The sequence below is a fragment of the Ambystoma mexicanum genome, chromosome 2p, assembly GCF_040938575.1.
Source record: "Ambystoma mexicanum isolate Mex_15411 chromosome 2p, UKY_AmexF1_1, whole genome shotgun sequence".
NCBI classification, from domain to species: domain Eukaryota; kingdom Metazoa; phylum Chordata; class Amphibia; order Caudata; family Ambystomatidae; genus Ambystoma; species Ambystoma mexicanum.
The window spans coordinates 474,652,362-474,668,676 of NC_090923.1; the positions used below are offsets into that span (position 1 = coordinate 474,652,362).

General features: G+C 44.8%; 1 protein-coding gene across 1 annotated transcript in view; it reads left to right on the forward strand.

The window, feature by feature from the left end:
* Positions 1-16,315, forward strand: part of LOC138566488 (protein shisa-5-like) — a 538,445-nt gene that overhangs the window by 121,337 nt on the left and 400,793 nt on the right. Inside the window, exon 2 of the mRNA XM_069643854.1 lies at positions 638-809. Within this exon, the coding sequence (XP_069499955.1) occupies positions 638-809 (172 nt within the window). The remainder of the gene's footprint in view (positions 1-637; positions 810-16,315) is intronic.

Here is a 16,315-nt window from a genome sequence, read left to right on the forward strand (position 1 = left end):
ATGTTCTACATGCCGCATGATTGCAGCATAACTACTTCGAAGCACTGAGCAATGTACAGAAAACAAAACAAAATAGCGCAAAAACTGATGGGTTTGGTAACATTCCGAGGGTTAATGGGAATGAAAGACAAACATGTATTACAAAGGTGGTAGAAGGTCACTGTTGCACTAAATAAAATGACTTTCCTCATTAACAACGGTTGTTCTTCTGGTCGAGACCATTTGTTGAGTCCTGGGAGCTATCAAGGAGTATATAAGGAAAAGAGCCGTACTGTGACAGAGGCTTCTCAACTTCTTTTTGTGTTTTGGTACACCTCAAGTTCAACTGGATGGATACCCATTCCCTGCATCTGCGCCCTGCTGTCATGCGAGAATGACCATGAGTTCTCAAGAGGCAGAATTGGCTCTCTCGCCCACCATCTCTCCCCTCTTTTCTTCCTGTCCCGTGTGCTTCATCTGATTCAACACATGAGTCAGTCATACCGGTATTATAAGTCAATAACAAATGGAAAATGTCTGTTGTGGCTTTAGGTTCAAATTCACATCTTTTATTTGTTCCTCGAATATACACTGAGTGGGATTAAACATGTGATTGGTAACTGTGGATTGAATTAAGTCTTTTTTTCTCTTCTTTCAGTTGTTGCTGGGGATGACTGTGATGCATACGTGGATACTTATGGCCAGTGGCACACCAAACAATACTGTTCCATGGCGTTTTGCTGTGGAACATGTAACAACAGATATTGCTGCTTTAACCCGTTTGACAAGTTAGATGAAGATCAAATGATGTGTTCCATGAATTCTGCAGGGTAAGTGAAGTAGTTCAGAAGCGGCTAAACCCAGCACTTCTCGTTACAAGTCTATTTGCTAATGGGAAATGAAGTTCGTGTGTTTTTGACTATTTACCTGGTATGGATTGGAGGTATGCATACTCTAGATGTGCCATTTAGCTGGCAGTTAAAGTGGCAACTAGATACATATGCTACATGCACCAAGTGCCATTGTGAATGACTGTATATCTGAGACCTCAAGGCTAATATCCAAATCGCAATTGCACATCATAATCCCTGGGTTCTTAAAACTCATCTTTGGCACTTTCTCACTGTGCAGAATGGCAAACTGTGGAATTCCCATCCCAGCCGAATCATCAGTGCCTAGTAGCACCTAGTATTCCGAAAAATACTAAACATCTAGTTTATCCGTCCCCCATCTCGCCAATATTCTTGCGCAATTTGCCCTTCTGCCCTGGCTACAGATACGCCAAACTGCTCCAACTGATAACCCATTGGATTTGATGACATGAACTATTATAAATTCAGTATTAATCCAGCTCACACCTGACTTACTTTTAAAAAAAAAAAAAATATTTGCATTTGTGAACATACATCTATTGCAAGTTGTAGGTTACGTCGTACAGTATATGGTGCAGTATTCAAGATGTTGGTAACTGATAACAATTAAACATAAAACAACAACAAACAATGTCTGTCATCCTGCCAATTAAGGTCCTAGCTGACCATGAGTTTGTGGGAGCATGCCTCTGATACTGCAGCGCTCGACTTGGGGGGGGGGCCTTCCTGGTTAATTATTGCAATGTCCACTTCTCATTGGATCTCACATGTGTAACGTGTTTCTATACAATTCAGGGGGGTTTGCCGTCTGCTGGGAGGAACATGTCTCTGATTAGTGCCTTCTATGCCAAAAATGTTACACTCATGTCGCCGTCGGACATAGTAATTCCTGCGTTCAAAGCTGCAGTATCCGCTGCCGACCATCGTTCTAGTTCTTTGAACCACCTCTCATATTGCGGGCCCCCAGGAGATTGATTTCCATGCCACTGCAATTGCCCTCTTCGCTAGTATGCACACCATGTCCATTAGTTTCACGATATGTTTATGCTTACTCAGCCTGGGGTATGTGCCAAAAAGGCACTCTTTTGGAGTCCAATCATACCTGTTCACCCCTGCTTTACGACATGTTCTTTCTACTTTTTCCCAGAACCCCTGCACTCTACGACACCCCCAGAACATGTGTATCAGGTCGGCTTCTTCATTACTACACCATGGACATGTTGATCGTGCTTGTTTGTTAAAACTTGCCACTTTTAGGGGGGATCATATAAGTCCTACACGGTACATTTAGCTGTATTAGCCTGAATCTGGCATTCCTAGACACCTCCTTCGGATAGGTCAGCACCCTTTCCCATTCTTTTTCAGTGATTGTAACAGCTAGGTCTCTCTCCCATTTTTCTTTTAATGTAGCACTGCAGGGAGTGGGCCTATCTGATAACTGACCATAAAGTCTGGGCATAGGTCTCCAGCCATCATTTAGACTATACATCTCCATCAACAGAAGGTTCGTTGTCGGCTCCTCTGGCCAGCTATCACATTTCCCTTTTGGCTGTGTGTTTGATCCGTTGGTACTATAGGAATTGCCCCTTCGCTAGCCCCTCCCGTGTTTGCAATGATTCAAAGTCCCTGAAGACTCCCTCCTCGAACATGTCTCCCCAGGTGTACAAACCCGCCCTTTCCCAGTGTGTCATTATGGGGAGGTCAGCTGACACCTTGCAAACGTCCACCAACATCGGTATATCCGATGTGTAGGGGTGTTGCAGGCGGAGCACCAATTTGGTCCTGTTCCACACTTGTTTACCCAGTCGCACTATCATGGGGGTATCCGTTGAGCCCATTGGAGGGACCCACAAGACCTCTTTTAGGTGTAGCGCAGCGATTAATCCTTGCAGAAGGCTAGTTTCAGCTGTGGTCTCGTCAGATAGCCACCTGGTAATGTGACTAAGCTGTGCCGCTAGATAGTACTTCTCTAAATCAGGAAGTTCTATCCCTCCTTCCCTCTGTGGCAATGTCAGCACTGCCAAGTACAGCCTATGGCGGGCTCACCCCATAGGAAATGCCTGAGCAGAGCTTCCAATTTTTTAAAGAACTCTGATTTTATGTTGTAGCATGTGTTCTGGAAATAGTACAGGAATCTCAGAAGAATAATCATCCTTGTGATGGCCGCCCTACCCATCATCGATAGAGGTAGCTTGGCCCACAACTTCGTGGAATTGCGTAGACCCTTTATTACAGCCACCGTATTGCACTCATGTGTAAGCTCCAGGGTGTGTTTGATGTTGGCCCCCAGGTATCTAAACTCATGTGGTTGCCACTTGATTCCCACTTTCGGCAAGTCCAGTACATTCGCTTCTCTTAGTTTTGCCAACGGACATGCACAGGACTTTTGTTTACTAAACCGTATTCCCGATGTTCTTGCATAGTTATCCAGTATCTCTAGCAATACCGGGGCATTGCTTAATGTAAGCAATGCTTACATATAAGAGGACATTGTCAGCATAAAGTGATATTCTGTTGTACTAGCCCCCGACCCGTATCCCTGCGTCATAATGTTGTTTCCTGAGGTATATTGCCAGCGGCTCAAGACCCAGGATATATAGCATGGGTGATAACGGGCATCCTTGCCTGGTGCCTCTCTGTATTGCCCATGCTTTTGACACCGTTCTGCCAGTTTTAACTCTAGCCATTGGGGCATTGTATAACACTTTGACCCATCGCACAAAACCCTCTCCAAACCCAAATTCCCTCAGAACTTCCACTAGCCATTCCTAATATATCGAGTCGAATGCTTTGATAGCATCTAGTGATAGTATCGCCCTGGGGACCTCGCTCTCCTGTGTCTGTGCCATGATGTGTTGGAGCTGACGCAAGTTGGCCGTCGTGTTACGGCCTGGGACAAAACCATTTTGATCCTCGTATACCAGGTTCCCTATCACCCTGGCCAGTCTCTTGGCCAGTATGGTGGTCAATATTTTACTGTCGTAATTCAGCATAGCCAGCTGGCGGTATGAGTCGCAGTCTTTTGGGGATTTGTTTGGCTTCAGTATCGGAACTATCAATGTTGTGTTCATGCTGTCTGGCAGTTTCCCTGTCTCCTACGCCTCCTTGAAAACTTTGTGTAATAGTGGGGTCAGAGTAGGCTTTGTTGAACTCTGGGGGGAGTCCATCGCTTCCTGGGGTCTTACAAGTGGATGAGGATCGGATTGCATCTGTCACATCCTCAGAGATAATCTCCTCATCTAGTGCTTCCCGTTGCGTTTTGCTTAAATTGGAGAGTCCTATCTCCTCTAGTGTATCCCGTACGTCTGATCCCGCTACCGGGGCGTCCTGTGCATATAATTTGGAGTAGAAAGCAACAAAAGTGTCATTAATCGATTCTTGTGTACCGCCCCTCCCTCGTCCTTGATCTCAGTAGGTAGGTGCCTCGGGTGCTCTCTCTTACAAATCCAAGCTAATAGTCTACTCGGCTTGTCTGCTTCCGTATGTGCTCTGGCAGTGTATGTTGTGTAATCAAACTTGGATAACCGCCCCCATTTCTCTTGGCATTTGTTTCTAGCCTCTATCAGTTTGACCTCATCTTCTCTGGTTCCCTGGGAATTGGTTTCCAGCTGTTGTATTGCCCACTCCCGACTCTCCAATTCCTTGATTAGCATTTTTCTGATACTGCCTGCGCTCGCTATTGTTTCCCCTCGTGTTACCACCTTCAGCGTTTCCCAAAGTGTGCTTGAACGCTCCACGCTGCCCTGGTTAATGCATGTAAACTCTTTGAGTTTGTCCCTGAGCCCTGCCCTGAAGATCTGATCTGTAAGGGCTCCTGTAGGCATTCGCCGCATCGGTATGGGAGGTCTAGGGCCTCTGATTGTCCAATGCATGAGCGATGGTGGGTGGTAAGAAATCGACCTGCCCAGGTATTGCGCAGATTCTATTTGCGAGAATAGGTCCCTATCTGTGAGAAGATAGTCTATCCTGGTGTATACACTGTGGGGAGAGGAGTAGTACGAGTAGCATCTGTCAGTAGGGTGGAGTTCCCGCCATACATCCACTAAGTAGTCTATTGTTGTGTTCAATGACTGGTGGGGGTTACGAGTGTTTGGTGTTGCGTTGGATTGGATCTGTCCAGGACCACATCCCTTGTGCAGTTGAGGTCACCCCCGCCCCCCACATGAAGAAACTGTCCCGGTGGGGAGTTATTTTGGCGCACGATAGTTTGAGGTGCGCAGCTATGACATGATTGGGGAAGTAGGAGTTCACTATGCAGATCTTGATATGCTCAATAACTCCCCACTTCATCAGGTATCTACCCTCTTTGTTTATCTATGTGCCCATCAGTTCAAAAGGCACCTCCAGACTCACCCACGTGAATACCCCTCTGGTGTATTTAGAGTAGAAAGCACCATTGACCCTAACCACCCCCCCCAACAGTCATTCAGTTTAGCCGTGGCCTCTGCCGTGAGGTGTTTCTTGTAGTAGGGCAATCTAGATGTTTTTTCCTTTGTAAGAAAGATTTGATCCTATTCCTCCAAGTATGTGCCCAACCCCCTTACATTCCACGTCAATACATTAAGCTGTTGCGTCATGATTCTACGGGTCTGCTACACCAGCCCGTTTCCAGTTCCCCCCGCCTTGTGTCAATCCATCCCCTCTCGGGGTCCCCCAAACCAGTTTGCACCCCTTCCCGGCCTTTGTGTCATCAGTACTCAAACCAAACTGTTACGCCCAGCAACTGCATTTCTCCTGCAGCGCGCAGGCGCCCTCACGCTGTCAATTCCCATCTCGGGTTTCAAGTGCGAATGTTCTCGTGCTGGCAACAGGCCCACACTAGTCGTTTCATAGGTTAGGTGTGTGTGCTCAGTTGGGGAGACCAAGCATGGCCTCCAGCCGTTCGATTGTAATATAATGCTCAAATGGTCTTTCACTATCAAAAAGCCATTCCTTCATTAGTGGCCAAAACAGTTTATGACTTTTCGCACCCACTTCATTAACTACATCGGGGTCCATCAGGTGGCCACTTCTGCCCCATCCGCCAGGTTGTTGTGATCCATCCACATGGTGGCAGCAGCCGGTCTTTCTAAGAATACTGCTCGTCTATTGTGTATCAACTTCAGTCTGGACGGGTAGAGTAGCATGTATTTCAGATTCAGTTGCCTGAGCCTGGCCTTGATCGGTACAAAGGAGTTTCTCGCTCTCTGTACGGCTGGTGTGTAGTCGGGATAGATGGTTATTTTGGAGTTGTCTCACTCTATAACTCCTCCTTCTCTGGAGTATTTAAGGATGGCTTCCCTGTCCTTGAAAGTTTAGGATCTTTGCGATCATTGGGCGGGGATATGAGCACGGCAGAGGTCGCTTTTGGAGGGATCTATGGGCTCTTTCTACCGCAAAGCCTTGCGACAGTCTGCCCGTGCCAACTTCCTGTTGTAATAATGTTTCCACATATCCGGTCGGGTTGGGCCCCTCGATTCCTTTGGGTACCCACAGAATCTTAATGTTGCTGCGTCGGCCGCGCCCTTCCGTTTCCACAGATCTTGCTTCCAGCATAGCAACTCGTTTTCGTTTTTCTAGCTCACTGACTCCGAGTTTCAGGTCTGTGGTACTCTCCGTTGTCTCCTTGAGTGTTCTTTCAGCATTGGTGACCCTTTCCGTTAAGTTACGTGCATCTTGGCGCATTAATTGCATGTCGGACTTGACCTCATCGATTTTGGTGTCGATAAATGATCTGAGTGCAGCTATTGCCTCAAGTACTTGTCCATCTCTGCTGTCCCCTTCTGGCTCCCTCTCGGTTTCAGTTTCAATTGTCTCGGCGTGCGTTGTGGTGCAGGGTTTAGTGGCGTCCATTATTGTTGCTTTTGTTTTATTTTTGGGCAGTGACATTTTAGATTTGGGCATTTCGGAGTGCACAAGCTTGTTGGTTGACGTGGCTGTGGATTGCCTCTCGCAGCTTTCCCACGGCACAGCTGTCCGTCTTGTGCTCCAGCCGTTCACTTGGTTTGTTCTTATCAGTGCCCGGGTCGCTCGTGCTGGGTATGGCGTGATTTCGGCCCACTCAGACTGCCCTGTCAGTTGTCAGCATGATCGCCCTTGCGTTGGCGTCACCTGGGGGCTAGGTAGGGCTAATATGTTGTGTCCGCCGCTGTGTGTTTAACCTCACCTCAAAGTAGAGCTGGTGAATACATGAGACCATCAGAGGGTAAAATTGGGATAATTGTCTGTATTCGCAAGTGCGCGGTCATTCCTGAAAGGCTGTCTGGTGACAAAATGCAATTGTTACTGTAGAGCTGAAAATGTCTTCCTGACGGGCTTAGATCGGCTCCGCACACCCACTGCTGTCCTAATCGACTATGGGGATCTAACCCTGAGATACAGGCTCTAAAATTAGGGCATAATTTGGATGCTTGCATTCTAATCGTCCACCAAGAAATGTTCAGCTCCACAGTAACAATTGCATTTTGTCACCAGACAGCCTTTCAGGAATGACCGTGCACTTGCGACTACAGACAATTATCCCAATTCGACCATATGATGGTCTCATGTATTCATCAGCTCTACTTTATTTACGTTTTGCCTTGAGAAGGACCCGGTGTGGATCGAAACACGTGTCGGCAGATCTGTTTACAACCTATTATATAAATATTTTTTGATCTTGACATTTTGTCTGAATACTATTCATTGCAAATTTGATCCAAGATGTATATGTCTTCAATATTGTTTCCAATTCAAATTTCGATAACGGCAGCGCATCCCTTATGAGAAGTCACTTTTTCTCGCATTTTATATTTTGTCTCATGGTTGCTCTGATGTAAGTAGAAACCATTTCCGAACATCCTATAATGTGTTGGAAAAAATGGTCTAAAGCGATTGAATATGGTCCTTTCAGATGTGCTTATTTTTCTTGGACTCCGGGAGGACCATAATGGTTTTCTCCTCAACTAACCAATATGTTTTCTTAAGCTCTTCTGTTTAGCCGCACAGGCGCTTCAGAATGCCGCTGCAACGGTGGGGAGATGGACACATAAGGCATCATTCTGATGTCTGAGATAGAACTCCTGCAATACCAGGTCTCATCCTTAGGCACGTACTACTTCAAATATGGGCCCACGTGTTCCTTTTCACCCATTATATCACGGTATCCACATAGACACCAGTGCTTATGTATATTAATTCTCCTTGCTATGGACACACTTCATTGTTTTAGTAGGGTTGGCAACTGGATAGTTTGTATAGTTATAACCAGTAGTTGGAACGCTAAACTCGCTAGTTGTTTCCTTATTCCATGCTATAAGTATTTTATACTGCTACAGCTCTCCACTGTAGTGCTCTTACAGCGCCAAGGCTTATCTGGGGTAACGTACTGTGCCCCACCCAACCTACTAGCCCCCTCACCCCCCCACGCTGGTTGTTCCCAACTTAAGTTGCTGAGTATAGAGTTTTTTGATGTGGGCTCTATGGCCAGACTTTCAGGTAATGTAGGTTAGTTAGGTTAGCTGTTTTTAACTTTTTTGAGGTTCATACTCAATATGATGCTCTTGCTGCTTCTTAACTTTTGACCGGGGTGGCCGATTGCTCTCACCCCCTGCTGTCCTTTCACTGATGCGCCTGCACCGTGTTGCAGATTACCTTACAAACTTGACTCCAAGAGCTTTTATTGAAAACAAAATAAGCTGTTCAGACTTGTGGCTAATGGAGCCGGCATTGGGGCCCACAAATAGTCGTCCCGCTCTGTTCTTCCCGAGGGCTCCCACGTCCGAAGCCGGGCATCCTTAAACCCCAGAGTGTTAACTAGAGATATGTAACCCTCTACTATCTAAAAACGAGCTCACATGAAGGCTAAAGGCCGTAGCCTGATCTGTCTGGCTCACTTCGGGCTTCTTCATTGCCTTTCCCTATCTTAACACTCCTCTGGTCAGATTGTGGGAAGCTGTTTTTTCAATATTGTGCCTTAGCAGGTACTCAGCTTTTTTTTTCTCTCTCCCGTTCTTAATGTTTCCGTTCCTTATATCCACTCTGGTCCTTCTCCATCCCTCTTGCTCATCCACCTTTTCCTATCTCCACCCACTCGTGTCTGTCCCTTCGATATGCACACTCTACTCTCTCTACACCCATCTCCTCTCACTCCTCCCCTTCTAGCTTCTCCCTCTTCTCACGCGCCTCTCTCGCCTCTTTCTTTTTCTTTCTCTCTCTGGATCCCCTCTCCCTCTGAACTCACCAAACAGTCACTTACAACTTAATTCTCGCTATCTGCTCTCTCTCATTACCAATACATCACCTGTCATAATCTCTGCCACAATCTCCTCAATGCTCCGCTCCTCTGTCCTTCCTTCACCTGGTCTCTGGTTCCACCTCCTCCCCTCCTGACCTCACCCACGCATTCATCACTCTGGTTTTCTTGGGTCAGCATTTTATACTTCTCCCTTCTTGTTCTTATCCTCGCCACAGCTCTTAACTGGTCTGGTGCTTCACCTGACCCTATGAGCAAATCTTCTTGGCGTTGGCTTTCACCTGTCAAATCTTGATGAGTTCCTTTATGCGGATACTCATTTTCTCATGCAACATCCAAATAAAGTTTTGGACTTTGGGAGAATGCTCTGTTCACTCGGCTTTTTCTTCTAACTGCAGTATGTATAGTTGACTTGGCACACCTTTGAATGTGGTTGCTCCAGAGACTTCATGAGGACCACCGGCTTCTTCCCCCTAGTCGCAGTGTTCATTGGTGGTGACTGGGTTTGCTGGTATTGGTATTGCTTCAGTAAGAGAAAAATAAGTTGGGACAGCATTAAAACGGCAGAATATGGCGCAATTTCCAGTGAAGCCATATTTTATTTATTTTGGAAGGCACAGACTGGGACTGAAGTGTCAGGAACGACACGGAACAGGTAGGTGAATTTATATATTTTATTACAAGTATATATATATATGGGGAAACGCTAGTTGTATGCTGTCAGGCTCCACCAGCTGCCGAGCATCGTTAGTATTTGAATGTTGCCCTCGCTCAGCTCAATACGTCGTCTCGTATTGTGACGTGCTTCACTGGGGAACTTCTCGTTCTTGCTTTGCCACGAGCCTTCACGCTCGGGATGAAGTATTGGTAATACTACACATCTCCCCTTCTCACATTAATTGATGACACAACTATTCTAACTCTTTACAAAAGTTCTGAGCTTAGTGTTCCCACACAAAGTCTTTCAATCCGCAGGGATCACGAATGACTCTTCCTCTTCTTGAAGTACGTGAAATATCTGTTTTCGGTTTTGGCAAGGAAATCATCAATGATTCTTTCTCTCGTATTACATCTCTCTGACATTTCTCAACAACACCAGCACCTTTAACATTCATACCTCTTTTTGGTTTCTCACGATCTTTATGCATAGATGCATTCATTGTAGGAGTGTCCCACACACATACTCTCTCCATATTCCACACTCTTCCGTCTTCAACCCTCACTGCATGTTTAAACACTTCAATAACTCCAACAGGTTTGGACCATTTACATGGACCATCTCTTAAAACAGGCGGAAGTTTTATTCTCACCCGTCCTCCAACTTCCAATGGTGGTCTTTTCCCCTTATTGCCCACAGACACATCATGAGCTCTCTTATTCCTCAACTGCATGGTTCTTATGTTCTGACATGCATCTCCAAAATCTTTCCTTATCACAGTCATTCTTTTCAACCAGAATGGTGTTAATCTAGTGTTTGCTTTCCGACCTCTACTCATTTCAAATGGCGACAGGCCAGTCGTGCAGTGTGTTGTAAAACGGTGTGCATTAATCTTTTGTCTAACAGCTTCTTCCCATTTAACACCATTTGCCCAAGCCCATCGCACAGCACCCTTAAGCACTCTGTTAAAACGCTCGACCACCCCATTGGTTTGCGGGTGATATATAGCACTTTTCTTGTGTACAATGGAATTCTCCACACAAAATTTCTGCATTTCTCTTGAACGGAACTGAACTCCATTGTCTGTCAGTATACTTTTGGGTAGACCTTCCCTTCCACATACTTCTTTTAAAAAATCAACTACCATTTTAGCCGTCATGCATGGTTTAATCATGACTTCAACCCATCTAGTCAAAAGGTCAATAATCACTAGACAATATTGTTGCCTACCCTCACTGTAAATTGGACCTACTATATCCATACCAAGGTCTTCCCAAATGTTACCTGGGAGTTCAGTCACCACCATGGGGTATTTCTCATTCACACAACCCCTATCACTCTCTTTGCAAAGGATACAATCCCGTATAACTCTCTCAGCCTGTAGATCGTATCCTGGCCACCAGAATTCATCTCGTATTCTTCTCTTCGTCTTTACAATTCCTTGATGGCCCTCATGACCTAACTCAATTATCTTTTGACGTAGACCTACAGGCGGAACAATTCTGTCACTTCTCATGATCCTGTCATTCTCCACCTTTTAGTTCATTCGCAACTTTCCAATATTCTAATAGTCCATTTTCTTCATATTTGGCTTTTGTTAATGAACTACCGTCCAAAATGACGCGTTTCAACTTTTTGAATGTGTTGTCCAAGTCTTCTGCTTCATTCCATTCCTTCTCTGATATAGATAATCCTTCAATATTTAATACAACTTCGGATTCCATATCTTCGACATCATCTACCTCTGAGACATTGGTGAGCCTTGAAAGACAGTTGGCAGCACGATTTTTCGTGCCAGGCACATATTTCAATGTACAGTTATATTCTTGCAGGAGTATGACCCATCTTTTCATACGATTCGAGACATTGTCCAATCCTTTATTCATTATAACATGGACTAATGGCTTGTGATCCGTGCGGAACTCTACCTCTGTGCCCCAAATGAAATTCCGGAACTTTCCTGCAGCCCATTTAATGGCCAACATTTCTTTTTCAATAGCCGCATATGTTTTCTCGGCTCCTTTCAGCAATCTGGATGCAAAGGCTACCAATCTCTCTTTACCATCAAATCCTTGCGTGACGACCGCACCAAGACCTACATTACTGGCATCTGTCGTGATAATGGTCTTTTCCCCACTTATGAAATTCCTCAATGATGGAGCTTTGTTTAGTTCATGTTTTATCCATGTAAATTCTTCTTCACATTCTGTGTCCCATGCAAACGTTTTCTTCTTCAATAACTCGCGGAGGGGAACAGTGTGCATAGCAAAATTACGCATGAATTTCGAATAGTATTCTGCCATACCTATGAAGGTACGTACTTCCTCCTTAGATTTGGGCCTTGGCATATTCTCTATCGCATCCAACAGTTGTTTCTTGGGTCTTACTCCCTCAGCCGATATGGTATGTCCCAAATATTCAATTGTATCACAATTTATCTTGCATTTTTCCTTACTCAGAGTCATGCCAGCTTCACACAGTTTCTTGCATACACGTTGTAATTTCTCATCATGTGTCTCCTGGTCAACAGCATGTATCAATATATCATCCTGGAAACATATAATACCATGCTCTCCTTCGAATAGTTTATGCATAATTTTCTGAAAGACAGATGCAGCTGATATAAGCCCAAAAGGTAGTCTCTTGTACTGATATAGGCCGTCAGGTGTAATAAATGCCGTCCTGCATCTAGATTCTTTGTGTAAATTCACCTGATGGTAGGCTGAGGTCAAATCAAGGGTCGAGAACCGCTTCGATGGACCAATCGTAGAAACTATTTCTTGAATGTTTGGGAGTGGGTGCCTGTCCGGAATTACACATTTATTCAGTTCTCGCATGTCGACACATATTCTCAATTTCCCAGATTTCTTCCTTAAGACAACCAGCGGGGACACCCATTCGCTGGCATCAATGGCTTCTATAATACCTTGCTCAACTAAATTCTTTATTTCCTTCTTTACTTCTTCTCTCATAGAAAGAGGAACATTGCGCATTTTCTGTGCCACCGGAATACATCCTGGTTTCATTCTGATTTTATGCGAATATCCACGCAAACATCCAATCTCATTCTTGAAAACTTTCTTCATCACTTCCTCTATTTCCTCATATGTTAAATGTTTCCTTGCTATATCACTCCCAATATTCATCACTGATTCATCAGCACTTGCATCCAACTTCACTTTGAGTTTGCTTTGATGGGTCCAGCTTAACAAAGGAATTCTCCCAGTTTTTGTAATGTAAATCTTCCCATTTGCTTTTCTGTTTTTAAATTTGAGTGTGCCCCAAAACCATCCAATGATATCTATTTTTATCCCACCATAGGCTCTGGGTCGAATATCGGGTTCATGCAAATATTCAGGTTTCCTTTTGTCCCACATTCCTTGTGGTATGAGTGTGTATTTTGCACCGGAATCAACCATCATGTGCATATCCACTCCATCTATGCACACTGTGGCTTTGGGACTCTCCATTTCTTCTTCATGTTCCTCATCAGATATAACAAACACACACTCATCATCATCAACATCACTGTAATTATCACTGCCAATCCAGTTCATAGAGGTATTCGATGCTTTGCAACACCTGGCATAGTGTCCCTTGCCCTTGCATTTACCACATATGATTTTTAAAGCTGGACATTCCGGATTATCAGCCCAATGGTCAGTACCGTCACATCTAAAACATTTTCCTTCATTTCTTCTTCTTGCGTTAGCTCTTTGTCTCCGTGGACTTCTTCTTTTTTCATATACTTTGGGTCCGCCTCTACTTCTTCTGTTTTCATTCCATGATGATCTGCGAGATCTCTCCGGTTTGTCTTTACCGCTATTTACTTCCATCACTTGGGCTATTGATTCATTGCTCTTATTTATGTTCATATTACTATTGTTTTTTGGGATTTCTTGTTTAATTTCCACAGACTGCATTCTGCTTTCTAGTTCCTGAACACATTTTTCTGTATGTTCCACTTCTTTGGCTATCCTCAGAACTATGTCAAGGGGTGGATCATCTTCAGCCCATAATTTTTCCCTCACTTTGCTGCTTCTGCACTCTAACATGAATTGGTCCCGTAGTCTCTCATCCAATTGTGCATTAAACTTACACGTTCTGGCTAATTTCCTTAAATTGGTTATATACTGTTCAACACTTTCACCCTCTTCTTGAACCTTCTTCCCGAATTTGTACCGTTCTAGGATAGTGCTTATCTTCTTTTCATAATGTTTGCCCATTTTCTTTACTGAACATTCATAGTCATTCAAATCTGCACTTTCTTCAGGTGACAGGTCTGGCAAATCTTCGAATTTTTCTTGTCCAGCCGGCCCTAAGCAGTGTAACAAAAGAGATTTTCTTTTCTCTCTACTACAATTCTGGCCGCACACTACTCCTGCATAGTGCTCGAATGCTTTGATCCATCTTTTCCAGGGTATCGAGGGTTCCCCTACATCTGTTAAGAAAAATATGGGAGGTGGAACACCACTGAATGCCATGATGAAACTTCCTTTGTTTTTTTTTTTAGAGACTTGGTTTTGATTATGAATGCACACAGTGATGGCTGTGCGTTACTGTAATATCCTTGGGATCCTGTTTACATCCACAATTAAATGTTTGTGCTCTCCTTGAAATGCAGTGTTGTCTTAATTTTCTGCCCTACTCTACAACACGTAATGTGCTGAACTGCAGTACCTTGCCCCTTCTTGCCACTCTACAACACGTAATGTGCTGAACTGCAGTACCTTGCCCCTCTATACCGTGTTATACGGTAATTGACTCTCATAAGCACAACACGGCATGCTGAGTAGGTTGAGGGCGGGAATTAAAATCATTGGTTTCACAAGAAACAACACCGGAAGCACTTGCACTTACTTGGCTCGGCAGCAGTGCAATTACGTGGTGGCCGCTGCTACGTTCGTGGGAACGGAGCGGCTGATAGTCTGCAGTGGGCCACTACCACGCTCGGGGAAGCAGAGCAGAGCGGAGCGGCCCGGTTCCTTAGGCAGACCTCGTCCTGGAAACAGCAAACGGGACGCGCGGGTAGAAGGAGGCGGTGGAGCCCGAATCCTCGTCGCCACGTGAAGTGTCAGGAACGACACGGAACAGGTAGGTGAATTTATATATTTTATTACAAGTATATATATATATATGGGGAAACGCTAGTTGTATGCTGTCAGGCTCCACCAGATGCCGAGCATCGTTAGTATTTGAATGTTGCCCTCGCTCAGCTCAATACATCGTCTCGTATTGTGACGTGCTTCACTGGGGAACTTCTCGTTCTTGCTTTGCCACGAGCCTTCACGCTCGGGATGAAGTATTGGTAATACTACAGGGACACTCCGGAATCCCTCACTCCACCTCTTAAGTAGGGGCGACTCTGGTAAAATCCCTGGTAGGCCTCCTGGCCCAGGCTGCAAAGGGGGGGAGGAAGGTTCCTGCTCCCTCCTGATGGAGTCAAGCGTCCGACCCTGTCACAACAGGGGCAGTCCTTCCTCTCTGGTGTCCGCATTGTCCTGCCGGCTGTGCTCTTCTCGGGAAAGGGTTACAGATCTGGAAGGCTGTTTGCTTCAGAATCTTCAGTCTTGAGCACATGGGTGCTCACAGGGTTCTGATGAGTAGTCTCATGCCGAAGATGTCTGCCCGCATTGCCTCCCTAGGATTTTAAGCACCTATTGGAAGAAATAAAATCAGCAAGAGGCACGATTTGGAAACATGTTGAAAATATACTGTAGACGGCATCCTTTACCCATAGGAAGGGATTTCTGCTTGTGATCTACATGCTTCATATAAGAGGGCCTAGGCTGCTCTGCTGAAGTTATTATACACTTGTGAAATTCTTCGTTCTTAATGTTTTCCTTTTTATAACCATGTAACATTGATTGTGGGAGTTTTTATTGGTATACAAATCTACGTTCTTTAATTTAGTGGTGATAATTGTGCGCCGCATTTCTATTCACAAATAGTGTTCCTATGAGGCTCGATGAACATGTTTTTTTTTTTTTTTACATTTTGCACATATGTATGTTTATTTGTTGTGCTTTCATGATGTATTGTATAAATAAAGCAGTGAATGAATGAAAATAATTTGTGTTGTGCAGGTTCACTGGTCGGCTCTTAAGGGTTTTTTCTTTAAGACTTGTGTACAGGGAATGGCGCAACCATTTCCTGGAGTCCCTAATCCTTCAGACCTCCATTTATACCATATTTATGAACACCAGACCACATACCCGTCCAAATGGCTTTTACCACATCTGAGGCAGCGCCGATGGCATTGACACCTGACCGGGACATGGCGCAGCTGCTCGCGCATATGCATATTCCGACTCAGTCCAAGATTCTGATGGGTCTCTTCCTATGGTGGTGGATAAATCGATGAATGTTGCATGTGTGCAAAAAGGGTGCAAATTATCTACCGTGGTTTCCAACTCCTCTTTGCACGCATTTCAAAGTACCTCGCTGATTTCTATCGTATGTGTAGGTTTTGTGCAAGATTACAAAAAGGGTGGCTGTAGTTCCATTGTTTTTCATGGATAGCTCGAGCGTTTTGCCCACACTAGAAAATCAATCGGGCACTCTATGAAAACCCTATTCCAGAGGGAGATTGGA